Source organism: Podarcis pityusensis, assembly GCF_964106645.2.
Source record: "Podarcis pityusensis genome assembly, chromosome: 7".
In the NCBI taxonomy this organism is placed as follows: domain Eukaryota; kingdom Metazoa; phylum Chordata; class Lepidosauria; order Squamata; family Lacertidae; genus Podarcis; species Podarcis pityusensis.
This window is the reverse complement of record NC_138031.1, coordinates 32,779,412-32,804,030: the sequence shown is the minus strand read 5'-3', so window position 1 is coordinate 32,804,030 and position 24,619 is coordinate 32,779,412. Positions and strand designations below refer to the sequence as shown.

At 39.9% G+C, this 24,619-nt stretch overlaps 1 protein-coding gene across 4 annotated transcripts in view; it reads right to left on the bottom strand.

Annotated features, from left to right (window-relative positions):
* STAU2 (staufen double-stranded RNA binding protein 2) overlaps window positions 1–24,619 on the bottom strand; it is a 144,399-nt gene that overhangs the window by 44,701 nt on the left and 75,079 nt on the right. For 3 of the 4 annotated variants that reach the window (XR_013988541.1, XM_081013402.1, XM_081013403.1), the window contains exon 13: window positions 12,474–12,587. Coding sequence is in view for 3 of the 4 variants with exons in the window: in XM_081013402.1 (XP_080869528.1) it covers window positions 12,474–12,587 (114 nt within the window). In the remaining variant the exon portion in view is untranslated. Of the gene's footprint in view, window positions 1–8,527; window positions 8,567–10,656; window positions 10,729–12,473; window positions 12,588–24,619 lie in introns of those variants that run through there. The other variant, XM_081013404.1, reaches the window with a different exon arrangement.

Here is a 24,619-nt window from a genome sequence, read left to right as displayed (position 1 = left end):
CTTTCATCTAGCGAGTTTTTTGTCTTGCGAGGCATTCGTCTTGCGAGGTACCACTGTAACTACAAAGCCAGTGAGTTGTCAGTGACCAGACTTCTATGCCAGAACAAAGCCCTCTCCCAAATTCCTGATGCAAACCCCCAAAGTATGTAAATCCTCTGACATCCACTGTCAAATACTGAGTAGCCTGATTTCATATTTTGGTTTATTAAGCTGAGATATGCAAGAGGCATTTGCTGTACATGAAGTCCCTTCACTTCCCCCTTTGCATAAACTACAATAAAACCACAATGAACTATAGATTCCCATTTCTTCCAACCCAGGAACAATGGTTATCAGCTCAGAACAAGCCAGGATATTACACCACCAAGGAGGCTGAGTGCTCATGAATGTCACACTTTAATAAACATTGTCTTCCAATCTTAAGGACTATTTTACTCTTACAAATATCACTTAATAGTAATGCAATACTATGTGGAGTAAGAATGGCAAAGAGAGAGAGAGAGAGCATTAGCCTCTCTAAAGTGACTAGCGTGGAAGATACGTATAACACCACATATAATACAGAAACAGTAAAAATAGCAATATGACATTATCCTACTGTGATTTCTAATGACCTCCATATATACTCTGTCACTATATTCTGTAAAGGCATTTTGACTTCTTCAATCGCTTCTTTGTTCTGGTGTAGCTTCAGTATAAAGAACCTAACTGGTGATGTTCCTTATTCAGTTGAAGTAATAAATGCTCTCCAGAAAGACTCATTATGGTATCCTCAATCTTCTTAGTCAAGCATCCATAGCATTAATATCCCTTATAAAATTTACAGTCGTCAGCAAACTGGAGATAAACTGGACATTTGACCTCAGTGACCAAAATGGCTAACCTTTTCTTTTCTCCAAGACAGCTATACTATTTCCATAGTTCTTAATTATTTTGGGTTTATATGTTTTAATAATGCTTTATGTTCTGTATTACGTTTTGTATACTGCTCAGATATTCTCGCAAAGCAGTTTATATTCTGAAACATACATACATACATACATACATACAAACAAACAAACATACTTTTGCTCTAATTTTTAAACATTCCTATCCTCACATTTTTGGAGAAGCTTACAAAGATCAATTCTCTCCAACTACATAGTTAACTCCTCTCACAGGCTGTATGTGCATATGCTGTTTGCAGAATTGAGTAGGTGCCATAATGGGTCAAGGAAGACAGCAACAGTGGGTCCCTACAACTGGAGGAAGAAGAGGGGGTCCTTCAAAAAGAAAAAAGCAAGAAAATCTAAGGGTGGTTTTGAAAGGGAAAAGGCCTAAATCTCCCCAAAACTAGAAGAAAAAACCCTAGGGCTGAGCACGTGCAGTTTAATTATTTCTCAGTTGATGGCATTGCACAAGCACAAATAGATGGAATACGACCAATACACAGAGTGGAATGTGAACAGCTACAAAGTATGGGGAAGCTGAGAGGAATGAGAGCAAAACATTTTTGCTCTTCAGCTAAGCCAGGGATTTGTAGCTTCTGTGGGTTTAGGGTGTAAACTGAAAATATTTGGGAATTTAAACAAGAAACGGGGAAATAAATAATGAGAAAATTGGGATTGAACATGTCCATGTTTTTGAACATGCACTAAGAGGTAAGGGAACTAAAGACTGCTACAAGCGTTGAAAGGAAGGTAAATATATACAAGAACAAGACATTTAGTGTGTAAATTTAAGGGCACAGGAAAGTATCAAAGTGCTAAAAGAAAAAGAAAAGGTAGTTTTCAAATACACACAAACAAACACGTGTAAATAAATATGTATAAAAGGTTGACAAGCATCCTTGTGAACAGTTACCAAGATGTTATTTAAAAGGATGTTTAATTAGTGAGAAAGCCATGTTTATTTATTTATTTATTTATTTCCTAATAAAAATTCAAAAGAGGAGTGGAATTTAAGAAATATACCCCTCCACAATAGCGTCATGGCAGGTTTCCCTGCCCGCCCCCCCGGGCTCAACTTGTGTAGTTTATTTTTAAGAAATCAGTTGCTACGATGGCTTGTTAACTTTATTTACTAGATGTACAACTATCACAGTTTTCTAACTGTGTTCTTTTTCAAAAAGGGGGAGGAAAGTTTACACAATAGAAGTGCTTTCCTATTTCCAAATTAATTACTTTGAAATATCTCTCAGATTACATCAGTTTCTTGTTCACATTCATGTTGTAAGATGGCATCTATTGTGTATCATTAGTGATGCATTAAATTAGTTGTTTACATTATAAAGTCTAAACATAGGAGAATCTTTTGTGTGCGGTCTTCAAAGATTCATTGTCTAATAAAGCCTTCCGAAACAAGTAAAGTTGTCTTTTTTGTTTAGTTAATGCACCACTGGAGAAGCTAAAGATGTGCAAACTTGTTGCCATCCGCGTCTGAAAGTAGGGGAATATAAGAAGGTATTGCTATGAGGAATTCAGATTTTTACACACATTGCTTTTAAAAATAGAGTGCGGTCTGGCAGAATGTTGTAAGGATTGAGGTACAGCAGTTTTTAAACAGCATATGTTTACATTTGCAAATACGACATCTGAGCAAAAGGAAAAGAGGTCAGGACTGATTTTGATTTATCCTAGGCTATGAGCCTAGGAAGAACTTATGCAAGCAGGCTTATACTGAACTCAGTACCTTTAGTACTGGAACAGTCAAATCACTTCTCACATATTTTTAATTATCCCAATCAGCACATTCTAGTTTAGATCCTAAGTTGCTCCTCGGTTCATGTAAGAGAGAGGGAAACTGCCCCCTCGTCCCCTTCCTCTATCTGCAACCCGCCCTCCCCATGCATCATATTCCTGTTGTTGTTTAGTCATTTAGTCGTGTCCGACTCTTCGTGACCCCATGGACCAGAGCACACCAGGAACTCCTGTCTTCCACTGCCTCCCGCAGTTTGTTCAAACTCATGCTGGTAGCTTCAAGAACACTATCCAACCATCTCGTCCTCTGTTGTCCCCTTCTCCTTGTGCCCTCAATCTTTCCCAACATCAGGGTCTTTCCCAGGGAGTCTTCTCTTCTTATGAGGTGGCCAAAGTATTGGAGCCTCAGCTTCAGGATCTGTCCTTCCAGTGAGCACTCAGGGCTGATTTCCTTAAGAATGGATAGGTTTGATCTTCTTGCAGTCCATGGGACTCTCAAGAGCCTCCTCCAGCACCATAATTCAAAAGCATCAATTCTTCAGTGATCAGCCTTCATGGATCACTGCCTTGTCATGGCAAAGGGGCTTGAATAACTCAGAGAAGCTATGAGCTATGCCGTGCTGGGCCACCCAAGATGGACAGGTCACAGTGGAGAGTTTTGACTAAACGTGATCCACCTGGAGCAGGAACTGGCAAGCCACTCCAGTATCCCTGCCAAGAAAACTCCATGGACAAAGACAACAGGCATCATATTCCTACCCACTCCCAATTTTCCCCCAAACTCCAGGAACAGTTTTGGGCAGCAATAGTGCTGCCAGGACCAGACCTGCCTCAGAAGTACTCTGAGAAATGAAGGTGGTAGGTGCAACTGTCTGGAGCCCTGCTCTGACTGAGGCAGAACATGCCTGCTCTGTAAAGTTCATATTTTATTTTATTTTTTTAAAAGGGCTACTGCTGCTGTGGGGACTGCTATCATTGCCACCTGGTAGGGGATGGTAGAAGAAAACAACGAAGCAGGCAGCAGAGAGATGATCATGTTGGGGAAAGGAACAAGCAGGTCCTTTTCTTGTTTCTCACAAAAATATAACTTTTTACAAAGTCCTGGAGAGAGCACAATGCTATAAAACGCTTTGAGTAAGATTACACAAAGGGACCCACTTATTACCTTCCACGTCATCTGGTAATGGTGGTGGAGGGTTCATTTTTCTTTCTGGTGCACCACAAACAGTACAACCGCATGAAAACCTCTTGCCGTCTGTTCCAAACTTAAATTTTGAAGTAGCTCCACCCCAACAAAGGATGAAGAGTGTCCGGATTTCCCTGGACACTGCTTCCGACCCCAGTACAGCAAAACATGGAGGAGAAAAATCATGTTGAGAAAAAGGCAGCTAGTTTGCATATGTGATCCAGTCCACTACCATAAACAAGACCAGAATAAACAAACGGAAGGTATGAAAGCAGTATGTCTCTCTTTCTATGGATTTTTTTTTTAAAAGGACATAATACTTCATAAAGCAGAAATTATGAAGTAAGCCAGTAGCATATCTTTCAATCCAAAACAAAATATTAGATATGAACTAGAAGCTTAAAGTACAATTCATAAATCTGGCCAAAGGATCACCAAACCAAGTATCTTGCTTTTGATTGTGGCTATGCAGTCGCTTTCTGGAAGCCAACAAGCAGGACACAGTAGGCAATAGGCCTTCCATTATGTTGCACAACAGCCACAGGTATTCAGCAGCATACCACCTTTGAATCTGGTACTTCCATTAAGCTATCATAGTTAAAGGCCATTCATAAAACCTATCATGCAGGAATTTGTCATGTTCCCTTAAAAAAAAAAGTAATCTAATCTTATCTTTTGAAAGCAATAATGCATAAATTAAGCACCTATTTTTGGAAAACTAGTTTCTTTTGTCAGCCCTGAATCTACTGCCAATCAATTTATTTGGGTGACCCTGAGTTCTAATCTTAGGGAGGGGTGGGGGGTGGGCTGTCTCTATTTTCTCCATATAAATCCCAATCATGTTTTCCCTCACAGTTATCATTTTTTTAACATTGAAAGTAAAAAAGCTCCAAATGCCTTAGCATTTCCTCAATGGCTGACCTTTCTGAGTTCTATCTTAACCTTTTTCTGAACTGCAACTAGAACTGTACACCATCTTCCAAATAAAACTACATGCCATAGATTTGTATAAAGGCATTAGGATACAGGCCATTTCACTTTCAATACCTTCCAGCATGGAATTTGCCTTTAAAAAACGAAAAGAAGAAAGAAAAAAACACGCCCACTGCTGTATGCTGTGCTGACGTTCATTGAGCCATCCACACAGCAGCAATGCCTCTTTCCTGGTTAGTCACTGCCACTCCACACACAATCAGTGTTTATTTACCTGGAAGAGACTAAGGCAAACAGGCCTGCAATTTCAATCTCTCACTACAATCCCTTTTAAAAAAGTGAAAGCTATGTTGGCGACTTTCCAGTCCTCCATTAAGGAGGCCAATTTTACTGACATAGTATATTTATTTAATTAAAAACCCTTAACGCCCACTCTTCATTGCAAAAGCAATCTCGTAGCGGGTGCATTAAAATTCCAACTACAAAATATATAATGAAGCATATTTTATTATTTTTCATTTATATTAATTTTAAAATAATAATTATTCCTTCATAATACGTATTATTTTAACTTATTTTAACAATATTCTTCGTAATAAAAACCTTACAAATAAACATCATAAGAATTCAATATATACCATTCTTATGTTTAGTATATTCTTATATTAAATATATACCACCCTTTTCTTATGTTCAATATATACCAGCCTTTTCTCACTTATCACTATGAAACTAGAATTATATACATGAATTATATACAAAACCTCCAGAATTATATCAGAAAAAGAAAAATGAGGAGCTGGTGGAGAGAATCAAATCCCATTTGAGCTTAGGAATGGAAAAAAATATTCATACCCAACTGTATATGGGGAAACAAACTGTCCAAAATTGATTCCTTCTATCCTCTGATGCTTTTGCTTTTAGATAAGAAGTGTATTTGGCAATCATAGCAAAATCCCATTATTTTGTTAAACCAATCTTTCCAGTGAGGCAGTACTAAAACTTTCCAGTTTTCCTGGTCCATTTCTTGCTACTGATATCTTTAAAGAAATTAAATTATTTGCTTTCATTTTATTTTATTTTTAGCAATATGCTCCTCAGATTCTTTTGTTGTTGTTGCTTGTCAGCTAACATTTGCTTTGCCAGAGTTTGTGCTCTATTTTCAGGCCCCACCTCCCTCATCAATGGCTTGCAGTACCATGCAGGAGACTCCTATCAGGAAAAACAAACAAACATACAACCTCACCTCAAAGTGGAATGAGCAGTGTCTTGCCCCTTGGCCTTTATCTCCCTATGATGAATGGGGATTAGGATTCCCTCAACACGAGATACATCCGGGGAAGGGATTTCTTGTTAGATGTCAAGCAGTCTGTCAGTTTTATTCTTATTAATGATAATGTTGATGATGATGATGATAATAGTAACTTGTTCTGGTAGCTCCCATAATAGGCTGGGAAAGCAACCCAGAAGATATGTAAGATTAAGAAGAGGGGCAAAGTGAATGGTAATTGCATTTGGTAACACAGTTTGTTTCGTGGCAGCAAGCTTTGGAGAATGTGAGGGGCCTGGGCTTGAGGGGGAGGAGATGGCTCCAAGCCACCTGCCTGCTTCTCCCATGGTGAGGCCACTTCACTGCTAGTTTAATTTTAAACACCAGCCTAAATTATGATGCTTTAAATTTTGTTGGCATGAGCCATCTCCTAGCAACTTCTTTACCGGCCAGATATTGGTAACAGTGGAACAAACTGTGCTCCAGCCTCCCTCCTGCTTCACAACTTCAGTTCCTCCTCTATGTCAACATGACAAGGAAAGAATGACACACAGGAGGTTCCTCTGTTTGTAGCAGCCAGAGATCGTCCCCCCCCCCCAAGTTCTGGTGGAGTCTTTTGTGGCAGCTTTACAGCTGCCATGTATTTGTGACAATGCAAAAGGTTTCTGGGGTTCATAATAGCTATTATTACTACTCAGACATCAGCATCCTTGTGCAGCTGAGAAGCAGGTCTAGAACTAGTCATCAGAATTATAAACATGGTAGTTAAAGAATGGCAAAAGAATGGACTTTTTGTTATTCTTCTGTATGTTTATTAATGAACTAGATTAGTTTAATTGGTACTTCTGATTCTGACATACCAGATGGCACATGATCATATGCACATACTGCTTTTACAAAGGGTAATGAATGCTACTTGTGAAGACGTCTCAACAAGTGAATTTATAACCTAGAATCCTACAACTGTAGAGTTGGAAGGGACCCCAAGGGTCATCTAGTCCAACCCCATACAATGCAGAAATCTTTTTGCTCAGCATGGGGTTCAAATCCATGACCTTGAGATGAAGGGTCTCGTCCTCCATCAACTGAGCTATAAAGGATTTTCCAACTAATCTGTTGTTGTTTTTAAAAAAGTGATACTAGTTACAAAATGAAGTCACAAATTAGAGAAAGAAATGTCTGTAGCACACCTGTTTCTAACATCTGAAACCACTCTACAGCAAAAAGAAACTGAAGTTTCCTGCATTTAGTTGTTTTGCCTTTGGGTATCAACCAAAATAATTAGTCAGCCTGTCATTGTTTGGTAGCACTTGGATTTGATAACAGAAAACACTGGTATATATGCAATTCAAAGTGATGCATGTTGAGGCAATTAGCTCTCCAACTGCATATACCTGCCTCAATCAGATGGCAACCTGAGACTGTTTCTTGTCAAAACAGGATTATTGGTTCCAAATAGCAGAAATAAGAAACATGCTAAAGCTATAGCATTCCAAAGTAAGTAACACCCATTATGTTCTACAGAGTTATGAACAATTTACATAACGAGAGCTCAATTATACACAAGAGGGATTCTTTAGCATGTACCCTCAATAAATAAAAATTCCTCATATAACCTGGGTATTATGGAAAGGTTTCTAGGGTGGAAATAAAAAAGGGTTGAGGTGTGGCATCTTTTGAACTACTGAATGAAAACTATAATTAAGCCCATACATAAGGAACCAAACTATGCTGCACTGGGCCCTCAATCAAGGTAGCTCCATCATCACTGTCATCTTGACAAGCGTTAGGGAGAATTTTAGTAAACACAGAGATCTGAGGTAAAGTATATAGCAAGGGAAAGAAAATGGAGTTTCTGTGCACACTGGCACTCATCGTGGTGTTCCGTTGCGCCAGAAGCGGTTTAGTCATGCTGGCCACATGGCCTGGAAAAGCTGTCTGTGAACAAACGCCGGCTCCCTTGGCCTGAAAGTAGAATCATAGAATCATAGAGTTGGAAGAGACCACAAGGGCCATCGAGTCCAACCCCCTGCCAAGCAGGAAACACCATCAGAGCACTCCTGACATATGGTTGTCAAGCCTCTGCTTAAAGACCTCCAAAGAAGGAGACTCCACCACACTCCTTGGCAGCAAATTCCACTGTCGAACAGCTCTTACTGTCAGGAAGTTCTTCCTAATGTTTAAGTGGAATCTTCTTTCTTGTGTGAGCACCACACCCCATAGTCCAATCCGACTTAACTTAACCGTCCAGGGGTCCTTTACCTTTTAGGTTTACATAGCTAAACACTGGTCTTCAACCGCTGGACCGGGACACATTACTGGGATGCAGCGTTATCTAACCACTACACAAATATAGGGTAAAAAATTACAAAGTGTATCTGCAAATGTATGCTAGGTTCAAAGGCAGGTCTTGGGTCTGAAAAGATTGAAGAATACTGCAGTAGAAGATAGGGGAGAAATGACATCTGTATGGGTTCATCCAAACTGATCTGCTTCAACCTGGGCAGAAGGAAAGAGCATCTCAGGAAAGAAGATGACGACTAGCAGTCTGGCCAAACTGTTTCTGAAAAGAGATCCAGTCCTCTTGAGGGAGGGCTGTTTGTTTCTTGCTGTGTTTCAGCACTGTAAAGTAGTTGTTATGGCTGAAGCCGGATGCACTTGTTCACTGCTACTAAATTCTGAGATTTATGTTTAGCCTATTTATAACAGAAAGGTTGGCTTTGAGTGCATCACACTAAGTGGAACCAGTGTAGCAAAAAACAATTGTGTAATCCATGAGCCATGCAATCTTGTTTGTCCTGGGTAAGCCCATGACGTGGGCCATGCAATTTCACTTAGTGACGGGGGGAGGGGGGGGAATGGGTGGCAAACAGGATCTTGGCAAGATAACAATTATTTATTACACGGCAAATGCACAAACTATTGTTGTAAATGCAAAATGATCAAGGAAATGCTGCATAAGTTTCTGTGGGTGGAACAGATTTCTATACTATTTATATAATTAGTTTTGTAGTTGAGCAACTTCGCTGAGCAAGAGAAAAACAGGTCAAAGGCACAAAGAGTGGATCAGCTAGCAGCAAAGCTGAAATTTGGTGTGCATTTGAACATTTGCAACGGGTAGTACACACTATGAAAGTAATACTTTTTACCACTGAAAATATTTTAGCTTTGACCAAGATCAAACAATCAGGTAAACAGAAAGTATTTATTAGGAAACTGAGAAGAAGGCTAAGTCTGCCTGTGTGTGGCAGTGGGTATGGGCATCGGGAAGAGGTGTACAGTAAGAGAATTTACACATGTGGGAATCTGCACTCCGAGTGGCAGGAGACATGCACAGAGCAGCAGACAGAGAAGGAGGGATTGTCCCCTAATGTTTAAACTTGCCAAGTTTTTCTTAGCCGAAGTATAAATATCAGAAGAAGACAGGGTAATGCCACTGAGGGAAAGTATAATCACTAATTTACTTATCTAGGGGGAGTTAAAACGATGTTGCCCAAGAACTACATTGAGTATCTGTTTTCAATCAATCAGGAATTACTAAAATATGGCCATCACATTTTGAATGCTAAATCTTTGTGTCCTTCCCTTTCTCTCTCTTTATTATCACCTGTTTTTTGTAGGAGCCCTTTCATGCTCAGAGGGTGCAGGTTTTCTTTTCCAAAATTTTTGTTCTTGGTTGACAGAAGAAAGGGAGAGTCAAAACATCTTACTTTTTGAACCAATGCAAAGATTTTTCTCATAATTCTTTCAGTTCTTTAAGAATCAAATAAAAATTGAAAAAAACAATTCTTGGATATATACGAACACACACACACACACACACACACACACACACACTATACCCTTATTGACACTATTTCTCAAACAGCATATGCTGGGATCATCAAAGTTTGTTTTTAAAGTGATGTCTCAGCACCATCACACAATATTGCATCTTATTAGCCTTTGCATTACTGTAGCTATTTCTTGCCGGCCTTACATTCCCAACTATTATGGTGCTTGCTCAGAACAGGTTTGTATAAGTTTTTGTAGCTTCTGTGGACAAGATACCACACAGAACTAGAGTGCCTTGCAAGAAAACCACAGAGTACTGTGTTCCTCCCTACCCCATGGTGCAACAGCCCTTGCACAGGAGTGCTTTGCCACATAGGAGCCGGGGGCTCAGTCTGGCAAAGGAACATAAAATGCAAATATATCTGCTCACAATGGCTGTGTCCAATCATATAAATTCCCAAAGCAGAATTCTGTTTCGTAAAACAAACAACAACCCTAGAGCAAAGAGACTCAAGGTTTTTGTGCGCATAGGATGTGCTTGGACTTAACTAGGTGGTGCCAGTAATGTTTTTCTCCCCCTCTTCTTTGTAACACCATTTCTAGGTAATGTGTGATGTGAGGGCACTGCATTGTGCATTTCCTTGCCCTCACCAGTGCTTTGCCCCTGCTGCCAACAACTAATGAATGTGCTTACCTAGACATTAATATGCAGGCGAATAGAGACAAAGTGGTAGCAGATCTCTCTCCTTTCTCCGTCTAGCTAAGTCCTTTTGGTTTACATTCTAATTGCATATGGGATGTAATTAATAACTTACTTGTGTGGATGAAGTATTAAATTCTACGCAAATGGATGGTTTTTGTATGCTGTGTGCCAGAAAAAGCTCCAGCTGTTGCCAAGGAAAAACAAATGCTCTGTCATGTATTTCCTACACATGAAGTAACGCAGAAATTAACTTAATATGAAACAGAAGACAAAGGATAAGAAGAGTCTTGGTGTATTATGGCTTCTATATAAGAATACCAGGAACATGGCAGACAAGCAGAAATAAAAGACCATGACGCACTAGGCATATGTAAAACCATACTGGATGGCAATCATAACAGGAACGCTTTGATTGAGGGACAAATTTTGCGTGGAGAAAGGTGAGCTTTGTCAAAAGCTTTTTATACAATTTAACTTCTAGTGAGTCAACATGACTGCAAAATATTTGTTGTACTTACTCTAACATTATCAAAGCCACATCCAATACATTCTGAACATGGGGAAATCTGCATACAAGGTGTCACTAGCTGCATTCAGACATAATGCTGGCCACTAATCATGGTTGGAGAAATTAGATTATGTATGAGCTATTCACTAGTGCACACAGCCCAAACACCCCAGCTTTGCTCCGCCTTTCCTCCTGGTGGGGAAAGAAGCCAGGGAAGCTGGCTCATCATTAAGTCTGAACCAGCAGTCAGGTTTTGTTGTTTTTAAAGCATGGTTGGGAAGCCAAAGTTTCTTCTGAAGGTCATAAGAAGCTGTTCAATTTTTTTAAAAAAACTAAAATATAAATAACTATCACTGAGATGTGAAAATGACGTCTCAGTATGTTTGGCAATGGAAAAAAAGGTGTACTAAACTTTAGGCATAAAAAGGAATCAACAGCAAGAATCACAATGTCATTATGTAATTGTACGGTGTAGCTACAATGATATTGTAGAGCTAGGGAAGAACAACTCAGTTGATCAGGAGGTGAATAATCTTTCCTATAAGTAATGGCTAAAGTGGTTGGGGCTTTCATTTAGGGGGGAAAAAACTTAACTAAGAGGAAATATAAAAAAGGCTTCTACAATTTTTAATTATGTGGAGAGAGTAGTGAGAGAATTTTCACTTTTATCATACTAGAGCATGGGGAATCTTACAGAATTGGCAGTAGATTCAGGCTAGATAGAAGGACAAGACATTATAAACAACATGAAATTCATTACCCCAGGATGTGGAGATAGTTATTAGCTTACATGGCATTCAAAACAATTAGGTATCTTAATGGGTGACATGTCTATCAACAGCTGTTTTCTGAGATAGCTAAAAATGGAACCTCCATCTTGAGAAGTATATATAATAATTAGCAATAGCTGGGGACAAGCCACAGAGCCTGCTCTTTATCCCATTGTGCACAGAGGATGGTTGGAAAGCAACATTTGAACTCCTGGCCTTTGGGGGCCAGAAACATTTTAACATGAAATCAAGAGTTTTTAGGGAATATACCAAGTGTCCAAGGCTGTGTTTAGGTGCTATAAAGGCTTCATATTATGCACCCCTCTTTTTATTTTTTTAAAAAAGGTCTTAAATACCCATCACTATGCACCAAACTTGAATAAACCCTTTTTCTAGCAGTACAAATCCTAGCAGAGTATTCACACTTTTATGACAAATGAAAGAAAATAGTTTTGGCATTTTACTATGTACTGTGAGGAAGCAGAAGCTAAATAATTACAATTCCATTGTCTCAGAATAACTTGTTTCTTTCAGATTCTTGAGAAATCCCAGAAGACAAGCTTAAGATATTCAAATGCTTAACCTAGGTGTAGCTTGTGGAGATAAGCAGACATTACAATAAATAAACGATCAGTTAAGTCTTATTTATACCTGGTCATGGCTGGCTTCAATGCAGCTTCCAATACCATGGAAAGTCATCTGCACAGGAGACAGTGTCAAGCAGGTCATGCATTCTTTGCCGTTTTGTCTGTCACTGTAGTGTGCCTATAACAGAAGAAAGTACATCATCTTGGTAAGGTGAAACAAATCAAAGTGTGGATTGCTCAGCCCCACCACCACTTCAACACAAGCGGAAGAATAACAGGGAATGAAGAACTTCACCCTCACAGTGTGTCCTGGCTATGGCTCTTTACTTGGGGAATGAGAAAAAGCCATGCTCAAGCAAACTAGCTAACTATAAGCTAAAGTGGAAGGCAAAAATCTGTGAAAATCCAAATCAACCCCTGCTAGCACAATTTGATTTGAGAAGCCTGAGTAAAACAGATAATGCTGAAGGTCAGTTTCTCTGACTATAGCTGAGATCACCAGTATACGTGTGCAGCATGCATGTTTGAATATTGTGCAGATCTGTATCTCGCTCAGCACTTGATGAAGTCTTCCGGCTTCTTTCACATATCGCCCCATCGCATGCACACCAAGTAGGCCTGCTAAATTGCTTCTGGCTCTTTGCCAGAAAAGAACATAATACTAAACTTAGGAACTTCATACACAGTGGTTTAACTCGGAATAATCAAAAGAGATCTGAAGGCATTTTAATTCCGTAGCTAAACATAAATTCATGAAGAGCTTTCTGACAGTGAGAGCTGTTGAATGGACTCCCTCGGAAGGTGGTTGGCTCTCCAACCGTGGAGGCTTTTAAGCAGAGGTTGGATTGACATTTGTCATGGATGCTTTAGCTGAGATTTCTGCATTGCAGGAGATCAAACTTGATGATCCCTGGGGTTCGTTCCAACTCTACAATTCTATGATTCTACTGTTACAGTGGTACCTCAGGTTACAGACGCTTCAGGCTACAGACTCTGCTAACCCAGAAGTAGTACCTTGGGTTAAGAACTTTACCTCACGATGAGAACAGAAATTGTGAGCTGGTGGTGTGGCGGCAGTGGGAGGCCCCATTAGCTAAAGTGGTACCTCAGGTTAAGAACAGACCTCCAGAACGAATTAAGTTCTTAACCTGAGGTACCACTGTACAGTGGTGCCCCGCAAGACGAATGCCTCGCAAGACGAAAAAATCGCTAGACGAAAGGGTTTTGCGTTTTTTGAGTCGTTCCGCAAGACAAATTTCCCTATGGGCTTGCTTCGCAAGACGAAACGTCTTGCGAGTTCTTTTGAGTTTCCTTTTTCTTAAAGCCGCTAAGCCGTTAATAGCCGCTAAGCCGTTAATAGCCGTTAAGCCGCTAATAGCCGCTAAGCCGCTAATAGCCGTGCTTCGCAAGACGAAAAAACCGCAAGATGAAGAGACTTGCGGAACAGATTAATTTCATCTTGCGAGGCACCACTGTATTAGAAAAAAATGTTTCAGGCATTCTGATGTGTGTAGTATGTTGTAGTTAGACTCTCATGTTTTAGCTGTTCATTTGAACAGCCTTAAACATCATTTTAATTTGTTTCTATTATATGCAGGCTCTGACCAAACTGCGGGAGGCAGTGGAAGATAGGAGTGCCTGGCGCGCTCTGGTCCATGCGGTCACGAAGAGTCGGACACGACTAAACGATTAAACAACAACAACAACAAATTATATGCAGGTAAATAGAATTATCTGTCATTTTCCCATCTACATGTATCAAGGGCTCAGAATTTGGTGTCTTTTTTGTACTTTAAATATTAGTATATCTTTTTCTCATATTCAGTCTTTTAAAAAGGATTAGCTATTACTTTAGCATTATTTTGTGCTTCACCACCAGATTTCCCTATAATAATACTCAAATTCTGCTGTTATTATGCACACATGCGTGCACACACACACACACACACACACACAGAGAGAGAGAGAGAGAGAGAGAGAGAGAGAGAGATACACCATCAGCCCAATGAAAACTGGGAATGCTCTATGGACACAGAATCTTTCTTGTTCCAGAGCAGGGTGGAATGACAACCAGGAAAACCAAGGGGACAAGAATGGCGTATACTTGGAGAGGACATGGCTGGATGGAATACTTAGCAGGAAGAGTTGACACTGCAACAATTTCTTGTAGGACCTATTTGTCAATATTATTTATTACCACTATCACTAACAAAGCACAGTCTTATTTTTTCCTTCCTATGGTATGCGTATAGTTCAGATCTGGCCATATTTCATTTTACCATGCAGCACTTTGAATCCATTTTTATTGCATATTGATGACACATTATGACCTTGTAGCATATGCATAAGAAAAACCTCGAACAGCAACAAAAATATCCCCTGGAGTAAAGTGCAGCATGTTCTCCAGGAAATAAGTTAATGTCTTTATTTAGAATACTTATATCCCACTTTATATCCCAATAGGTTCTGAAAGCAGCTTGCAATAGTTTTTCACAATACAATCACATTCAAGTGCAGGAACAGAAATACTTTTCTTATAGACGAACATACAAATAAGGGCTTGCTTGTCTGTAGCCTGGCTTGCTTCCAGATGATTTTATCTCTGAGGCTTGGTGAGCACCGGAAGTGAGAGGGCCAAGCAAACTATGATTAAGCAAATCTTCTGGGTTCAGACATAATGCCAAACCACAGTTAAAGCAAGCCAGGGTTTATAAGTCAACAACAAATCACGGCTTCACACTGTGGTTTGTTGCCAGAAAACAACCCTGGGTGAGTCAGCAGGTCTGAGTTCAGACATTCAGTTAAAACACACTTTGGCTAAACAAATCATGGCTTAGCATTGTCCACGAACCAAAGCAACTACTCAGACAGGCAAAGCTTTTCATTCAGCAACATCAACTTATGTGCCCATTCATTTAGTGAGTAAACTGACAGTGATAGGCAGTGTTAGAAACTGAGAAATGAAATCTAGCAGCTAAATGGCACCTTAAACCTAGGTTATGGGCGCTACAATGGAATGTCTAGTTGTCTCAGCTGAAAATGAATGAACTGCAGCTAAAATATTATGTTCAATTTTCCCATGGTCTAGTCCTTCCCCTGCCCACACCCCTAATATACTTAAGAGGGTCTCTTCTCGTCTTCAGAGAGTAGATTGAAGTGGGGAGGCAGAAAAAGGTCCTCCTTTTCTTCTACACTCTGCAGTTTTAATCTGAGATCTTAGGCGCAGTACTGCTAATGAAACTCCTTGTCACAAAATGCACCTAGAACAATGGGAGTTTTGTACACTGGTGATAGTACACCTGATGCATGTAGCCAGTAAGAAATAAAGGGAAATTTAAATGTGCCAAGACAATGTTTGATACTGCTGCAAAGTTACTCCTTCTATCTTAATCATGAGGCTATACACATATACAAATCAAAAAGATGTTTAAAATCACCACTAATTTAATTCTGCAACAATGCAATCTACAAAATAAAAATCACACACAGATGACTGTGAATCTCAGGAGGTGTCTGAAAAATGTTACCTCAGTTTGCAATTTGGATTTCAAGAAATAAGCCAGTATGTCATACATTGACTGAAAATAGTGAAGATCTATGTGAACCAGCATGTGTACTTAATTTTACACACCAGAATTTGCTTAACTGCCAGACACTAGATCCTGGAGTTCCTGTGCCTAATGGCCAATCCTCACTCAGACCACCTGGCCCTGTAATTTTTTTTAACCCCCACTCCGAAACACACATGTCCACAGCTGTGCAAGCCAACTGCTTCCTGCTGAGGTTCCCAAGCATGTCACCCTCTTCTGTCCACAGTTCTCAGTGTTTCTGTGTCTTAAAAGATACCCAACCATCTACACTTGTCTCTGGGATTGTTGGTTTCCTTTCCTGGTCCATCCGCTTTATCTCTCTGCTCCATTTTAGTTGCTCTACCTCCCCCCACCCCCCGCGCTTTCAGGATCCAATTCTGTATTTGTATGTTCCTGTTTTTCAGTAGAAGGAACCCTATTTGCAAATGCAGCAAATGAGGAGAAAATATCCCAACCACAGGCTTCAGCATTAGCAGTACTGTGTTACATGGCCGACACACAAACCTTTCTGTAAGTCCAGTCCTGCCAAGCAATAAAATAGCTCTGCAATGAAAACTTGCTTACCACTAACTATGAATTAGAAGATTTGTAGGTGAAGGGTTTTGTTCTTAGGAGGCAGCCATTTATTACTTACTGCTCTTGGCTGTAAATAATTAAAATTTATGCACTCTATTGGAAAAAGCATTAGCCGTCCATTAACCAGATACCAACGAGATTAGAAAAAGCTAGTTATGTGAAGAGATTTTCCCACACCAAAGCTTAGCTGTTCACAGTTTGAAAACACATTTCTGTCCGGTTAAATGCTTTCTTCCTTTAACATTTATTAGCTTTAAAAAATTATTTTAAAAGTCATGGGTGACAGTGGAGTTCATGTATCCAACCCTGAAACGTACCCTGTATGATTCAAAGCACCAGCAGGAGTTTCAGAAAGCTAGACAGAAATAAACTGGTAATAAAATGCCCCTGTGTCCTGCAATGCACAAATCTCTGCAACTGACAGGCTATTGCCATTTGATAGGGAGGGAAGGTCCCTTTTATTTATTCAAAGAATTGGAAAGTGCCTGTCCCTGTTACTGCTCTTTATTTATGAATTTTGCATGGCCTTATATGTAACAGGAATCTAAACAATTGATTAGTGGGGCAATATTTTTGTAGCAGCACCAATGGGAAACAACATTGATCCAGCAACCGGGTCCTACAATGCCGTGCAATGGTGCAGATTTATATCTTAGCATCCTCAGGTGAGCTTCCCAATCATCATTTGGGGCTAGGGAAATAAAGAATAAGATGGTGACCCTAGGCTGATTTAGATGTAATGGTAAACCATGTTTTGGTACTGCACGAATGAGGCTGCAAGTACCGTCATATGCACATGTTCCCTTCTTACACTCCTCCTCCCCTCGTGTAGCGCAATATGGCAAAACACACAGTTAGTAGTTGCCAGCCCAGGGATGTAGGTCAAGTACAAATCATAGTCTGGTAGTTTGCTTGAAGCAAACCAAAGCTGTTTCAGTCAATCATGGTGCATGAAAGGATGGAGAAGTCCAAAGTTCCTTCAAGGCTCATTTAGCAGGATATCATAGTTTGGTGTTAATGTCTAAATTAGCCCATTGTGTTATTATAATTCATGAAAGCATATTTGCCTTCTCTTCATCTCTCCTTTACTGCTCTCATGGGATAAATACAGTGGTATCTCAAGTTACAAACGTCTCAGGTTACAAACTCTGCTAACCTGGAAGAGTTACCTTGAGTTGAGAACTTTGCCCCAGGATGAGAACGGAAATCATGTGCCGGCGGTGCAGTGGCAGCAAGAGACCCCATTAGTGAAAGCACGCCTCTAGTTAAGAACTGTTTCAGGTTAAGAACAGATCTCTGGAACGAATTAAGTTCATAACTAGAGGTACCACTGTAGTTACTTTCACCTTCCTATTGCACATGAAATAATTCTCCTAACATGCTTCTCTGGCTCTTTCTCCCATCTCCACCCCACATTAAATTACAAACTTTATCATGCTCATGTCATATAAATTATCACATAAACACTACAGGTTGTGACTTCAATCTTATGCAGATAATTCAGCCACCCTTAAGAAAACCCTTTCATTTCAATGGGACTATTAACACATCAAGTAACATGTTCCAGATTTGAGCTACGTGAATGGTGGAAGGAAAACGGCAAAATAAGGTATAAGAAAGTAATTTCAAACTATTTACAATGAATGCTAATTTTCAAAAGTAGTGAGAGATAAAGGGGAAAAATCTTAGGCTGAACTGGCTTCATATCACATTAAAACAGCTTTAAAAAAAAACCTTGTTTCCTGCAATGCTGAAGTTTCTTGATCTATGGCACAACTAAATATAGTATTTTACTACTCTCACTGGGGAGCTGGCTAACTGCTCACCCCCTGTAGTAGAAGTCTAAGGAACACATGAAAAACACCCACATTTAAGAAAGACCCCTTCCTAGATCATTAAACAGTAGATAAAGGCCTGAACATTTACATGTGATATATAACGCAATCATTGTGTCAAGAAAACATATGTTTGATTAGTACGCCTCAGGTTCATTAATCGCTGTGTCTGCCTCACAGTGGTGAGCAGAGTTTCCATTGTAGCTACTGCATAGAAAGGGGAAGATACACAGCAGCGAAAAGACTGACAGCTCTACACTCTGCCTTGCAGCATTCATAACACGCTTCCGCCTCGAAAAATCTGCATATTAGCCACAGGAAAATGGATTTAAATACTTATTACAACACAGAACCTGTCTCTAGAAATTATATAATTTCTGCACCATAGTTAGAAGTGCAAATAAAGGAAAAGATAAGTTTGCTTCAGGTACTTAGGATAAAAATGAAGCCCGTGCTAGTGCAAGTTGTAAGCACAACCAAGTTAATTAAATCTGCATGCCTATATAAATAGTGCTAAGGATAGAAGACAGTCAGTCCTTAATTTGTGGTGTTACTTCAACCCCTGTGCTATGTCCAAATAGGAGGGGGGACGCTGAATTAGACTAACCTTGCTTAAAACAAGAGCTGACGGTCAGAGAGATAACTAGGAGCGGTACAACAGATCAAAGGAAGCTGGGCTGGCAGGAGCAGAGGTACGGACTGTGATTAAAATGATAAATCAATTTTATAGGGCCCAAAACCTTATTATTTACAGAATGGATTTATGAATGAATGGATTCTGACATTAGCAATTCCAGATCACTGGGAACTGCTTTGAAATGCTATACTAGACAGTTATTTAAAATCCAATATGTTTAGCTGTTCATAAAAGTAGTTCAAACAATCTCCAAGGTGGTCTTGTCATGCTGCAGATGATACAACCAGAGTCCCTTGGAGATGGTCGGATCCTGTGGAGCAATGGGAGGAGCTCAATGAGTTGCAGCTGCAGGACCCTGGGGAGGGTTCTAGCAGGGTAGGGAAGGTGGAATCGCAACCCCCAAAAGTTTCTGATCCCCTGAACAGGGGTCTAGCCGTCTGGTAGATGGAGATCTAGATCTAGGGGAGAGACTGAGCAGGTGGTCAGAAGAGCATTCCGTCTCTACAGCATTGGATATCTTAGTTTAGCACAACATCCATACAGCTGCCTCTGGCACCTCCTCAGGCTAGTGAAGATGCTCCCTGTTTAAGGGAGGCAATGGTGAGCAAGTCTGATGCTGAGCTGTCTCTGACTCCACCTCCTTCTCCATGGACACGCCATCACGCCATCACCAGAGGGAACAATCCTCGCGGAGCCAACCAACTCAAAGAAGTGCCCACTTGCTTGCCCTGTCTTGGAACTCTTGCCACACAACAGCGGTGCCCACCCTGCTCTTCAAAGGGAAGGTTTAAGGGGGTGGTGGTGTTGCTTGTTGGATCAATGTGTTAGCTTGCACTTAGCTATATATCTGAACCTCTTATATACCTGCTGAACCTTATAACCTGTAGTGTGCCTTATGTACTGATTTGAGCATTAAAGCCTTTGGCAGAATTAGAGTGGGGAGTTCCGAGTTCCCCGTTCTGCAGTGAGGCCAAGGATATATCCCGACTGAGTTATATCCAACCCTTCTGCCAATCAGTTCAGGGTGCTGTACATGATTTGCACCTGGCTTCATCCTCCCAACAGCCCTGTGAGGTAGTGGGGATAGTGACTGGACTAAGGTCCCCAGAAATAATGGTATTCCAGGTCTTAATGCAACACGAACTGCTACACCACACCAGCCCTCGTTAAATTTAAATTTAATGTTGCCAAAAATATGGTGTTGGGCATTGTTAATAAACAAAGGGTAGAAAAATGGGCAACACGGGAGCTGTGAGAGTACACTTATACTAATTATTCAGAAATATGGACCTCTTAAGTAGCTATGTTGAATGCATATGGAGTCATCTGACAACAAACAGCACAATCATAACTCCTATCTACTCAGAAATGAGTCCTACTGAATTCAATGGGGCTTACTCCAAGGGAAGTGGGGTTAGGATTGCAGCCTTAGATGGTGTACATACAGACAGAACCCTACATTTTATTTAGATTTCACAGCAAAAGAAAAATACAGAGAGGCTGCCAAGAATGTCTAGAGACGTAACACTGATCTCCTAGTCCTTTCATCTTGGGAATAAAAAACAACAACCAAAGAGATAATAGCAAGACCTGTTTCAAAGCCTGCTAATTTTAGGTATGGAGTATGGACAGCATTTCTTTTTGAAAGTATGTATTTCAGCTGAATAATTATGGCAAGCTGAATCCAATATCTGTGAAGAATTAAGGCAGGTTTGGAGAATAAAAAAGAAATCATGTTTGAAATAACATTTTGATTTCTGCGTCAGTGCAAATATGCTTACACCTGCTCTTAATTTTCTTCTTGGTTATGAAAGCTGTTGTTTGCCCAAAGTGAGGAGGAGAAAAGACTGTGTGTCGTGCAAGTAAATCCAGAAACATTCAAACCAATGGGCAACTGGTGTTGATCAGTCTAAGTTTTGTTCTTAGAACTGCTGAAAAATATGGTGTTAATTCAATTACAGCCTCACAACATGACACATACAAAACACAGCTATTTCCATCCGTGCAAAGCATCCCTGTTTCATATTGAATATACTGCTGTTTTTTGTGTGCTTACATGTCAGAATGACCTTATTTCCATCAGAAGCTCATCTCTGAAAATCTGCCCTCTGTAAATCTAGATCTCTCACTTCAGGCAGCCCCATTTAATGGTACTTTCTTCCTTCTAATCTGTGTTTCTCGCTACTTTTTCTTTTGAAAAATTACCCTGGAAAATCAAAGTGCATATTAAACCTGAACAACTAAGCACCAGGCTACGAACAATTGAGTGCCATACTTTTTTTAGTTCTGCTGTAGCAACTCAAGCCTTCTAAACTTTTGGCATCTCTCCAGTGTAAGGTTGGCATCTAACTTTATCAAGGATTTACTTAAAAGAACTTGGCAGGGAGCACAGGCTGCTTTGTTTAGTGCTGGTTACATTATTTTGAGAGGTCCTGACAGCTTTAGAGCTATTTTAAAAAACTAAACAAAAACCAAATGTACTGGTTTTAAAAATAATGTTTGGATTTCTCCAACTAGAAGGCTAGTTGTAGGCATGTGCTACAATGTGTAGGATTGTAAAAAGTAAGACAAAAGTATTTCATTCATTCAGCCCTATACCTGAGTTTACTTATACATGATCCTGCCATTTCTATGCATCTGCCATTTGCTTTTCCTGTTTGGCAACAGTTAGAACACGAAAACCCTGTATGTCATTTTTGAGATAAAAAATCATGCCAAGTATTACAATGCTTTTAAGTACAAGGAATTGCTGCTTTTCATAGTGGCAGCAATTAATAGGTAATCTGAATGCCCATTCTCTGCCCCACCCCCAATTCTCTAATTCTAGAATATTGAAAATAATATTTGTAACTTGACCTTTATTTATCTATTAAAAAGATGCCAAGCTATCTGAATACTTGCAAGCTATAGAGAGCTACTGAAATGCTTCCACAGCAATCATACTGTGGCTTACGATTGTTCACACATTAGGTACCAGCAGAAGGTAGGAAAAGCTACTTGGCAAATCCTCCGAGGTTTCAATTGTACTAGGATATGTTTCAGTCTGACAGGATTTGTACCAATTCATATTCTATTCTTTTCAGCCCCAGCCTTTTCAGCTCATCATGCTGACTGGGATGACGGAAGTTTGAATCCAGCATTGAACAGAAGAGAAACTTCAGTTAAAAGAGTACAAAATATTCATGGAACCCACAGGCTGAAAAACATGCATCCCTCAGTGTTCAGTTGTGGCTGGTGTGTGCACCTGAGAATCAGATATGTTAAGAGTGAAGTGGGCCAACATTCTGAATATGTTTAAAAAGTAAACATAACATCAATGTCACAGTTTGCCTGAGGTATCATAGATGACGGGTATATTTAAGGATCCCCCCCCCCACATCAATAAATGCAACGTGTGTCCAGCAGGGAACCTGAGGTATCTAAAAAATGCCCAAAGGTCTTAGTTTGATAGTCATACTTGTTTGTACCATTAACCTATTCTTCCTTTTAACAGCTATCTTTTATCTTTTCACCAACTGACTGCTCAGCATAATATCATACAACATACATTAATACCTTGCTGTCATTGCCAAAGCAGACCAAAACAATGTCTTCAGGAGGAAACCAGAATGATATTCTCCTTCTTCTACCTCAAACACAATGTTGGTGCATTGCATAGGGATCTGTCGCATTTGCATAGGGGTATCCATTTGAAAAGCCCAATTCATGAAAACTGAAATGCATGGTGTGCAAAACTGGTGTGTGTGGATTTGAAGTATTCATGTGTTGAGTTCTTCTTGTGGCAGCCCGAACATAAACATGACATTCCAATGTGCGGATATCAGATGGACCTGGAAATGGAGGAGGTGGGCCAGAGAAGGCAGGACCAGAAAGTCCAGGTCCCTGCCTCACATAGAAATAAAAATATGCATGTTGCTTATTTTTCAGTTCATTAACTTTGGAAAACTATGGTAATTACTCCTTTTGCAGAAGTTTGGATTTCAGAGGGTCAACAGCACTGCTCTGTGATACTTCCTGCTTAAGTTTATCTGTATCGTAAGAAGCAAACAGCACTGAGTTCATGCATCTTTCAAAATCAGTCCAAAGAGATTCACTGTTCTTGTAAACATCTAACAGAACCCGATTTCCTTTCTGAATAGCACCTATTTTTTTCAAAGCTAAAGCACGGGGGAAAGATACAACACTGTGTTTAACATATGTCGAAGACTACCTTATACTGAAGGTTCTAAAGGGGGAAAAGTTTAGAGCCAGCTGATTGATTAGTCAAATGCTCCACAATTTATTTATTTATTCCTGGTATTGGTCATCCAGTTAGATGAAGTACAAGGGTCTGATAAGCTTTCCTCTGTGTGCTAACAGACAAATACACAGCAACATCTATTTGTAAATGCATTCCCACACACCCATGAAAGAAGGCAACTTCCTGACCAGCCTCAGGAATCAAGGCTACTGGCACTGGGTACAAACAACCATAAATTCCACTTTAAACAGCAATGTAATACCTGAAGGGTCTTATGAATCTCAAACTGCAGAACTATGGATGCTTTAGCTCTCTAATGCTTTGGTAACATAAAACGTGAGGAGTAATTAAAGAAAATATGGATCCCTATACGCATGTACATTACCTGACTTATTAGCTGATTATTCGCAACTGAGGAACCACACACTGAAAGCTCCACAGCACTCCCTAAGCATCACCTTCTGGAAATGACCATCCATGTAGGAACGGAACCACCACAAAGTACTGCTGCCCACCCCTAACTCGAACAGCAGCTCCAGAAGGATACCATGGTTGATGGTATCAAAAGCCATTGAGAGGTCAAGGAGAATTAACAGGGACACATTACACCCGTCTCTCTCTCCCAACGAGGTCGTAGTACAGGGCAACCAAAGAAGTTTCTGTGCCAAAACTGGGCCTAAACCCTAACTGAAAAAGTTCTAGAATATCAGTTTCCTCCAAGAGCACCTGGATGGAAGACACTCAGAAATCAACAAATGTGAAATAGAAAGAGAGCTGAAATAGTGTGATCTGTTCATACCCACAATGTGCATGTATGGATTGAATCTTAGGCCAAATTCAGATGTAGTAAGACATTGTAGAACAAGGCCTTCACACAATATAAAAATGTTTTATTTTCCAGATTCAGAAAAGGTGGGCATACTCCACAGAGAATATCACCTGTTTACTAGGTCACAACTTAAAACCACTGACTGAAACTGAATGGCAACAACTGGAACACAAGATTACCACTTTTTGCTCTTTACACTGTTTTTCCAGACCATGTTGAACCACCTACAGTTATGAAAAAGATCCCAGGCTAGGTAGAGCTTTAGGCTAATCCAGCAACTATCTTCTTACACTCCTGTCACTTTTGAGCTAAGAAGTGATATTGACTTAAACAGACCTATTCTGAAGTGTGCCAGAGCTGGATGTTACATTTTCTAAAGAACAATGGTGAGAGGTACAAAAAGAACAAACGTAGTAGTTGCACTATATGGCACATTGCATGCATTATACATATGAAAATAATCTCTGCAGGTGGAGAACTGTAAATAATTACTTAACTATTCA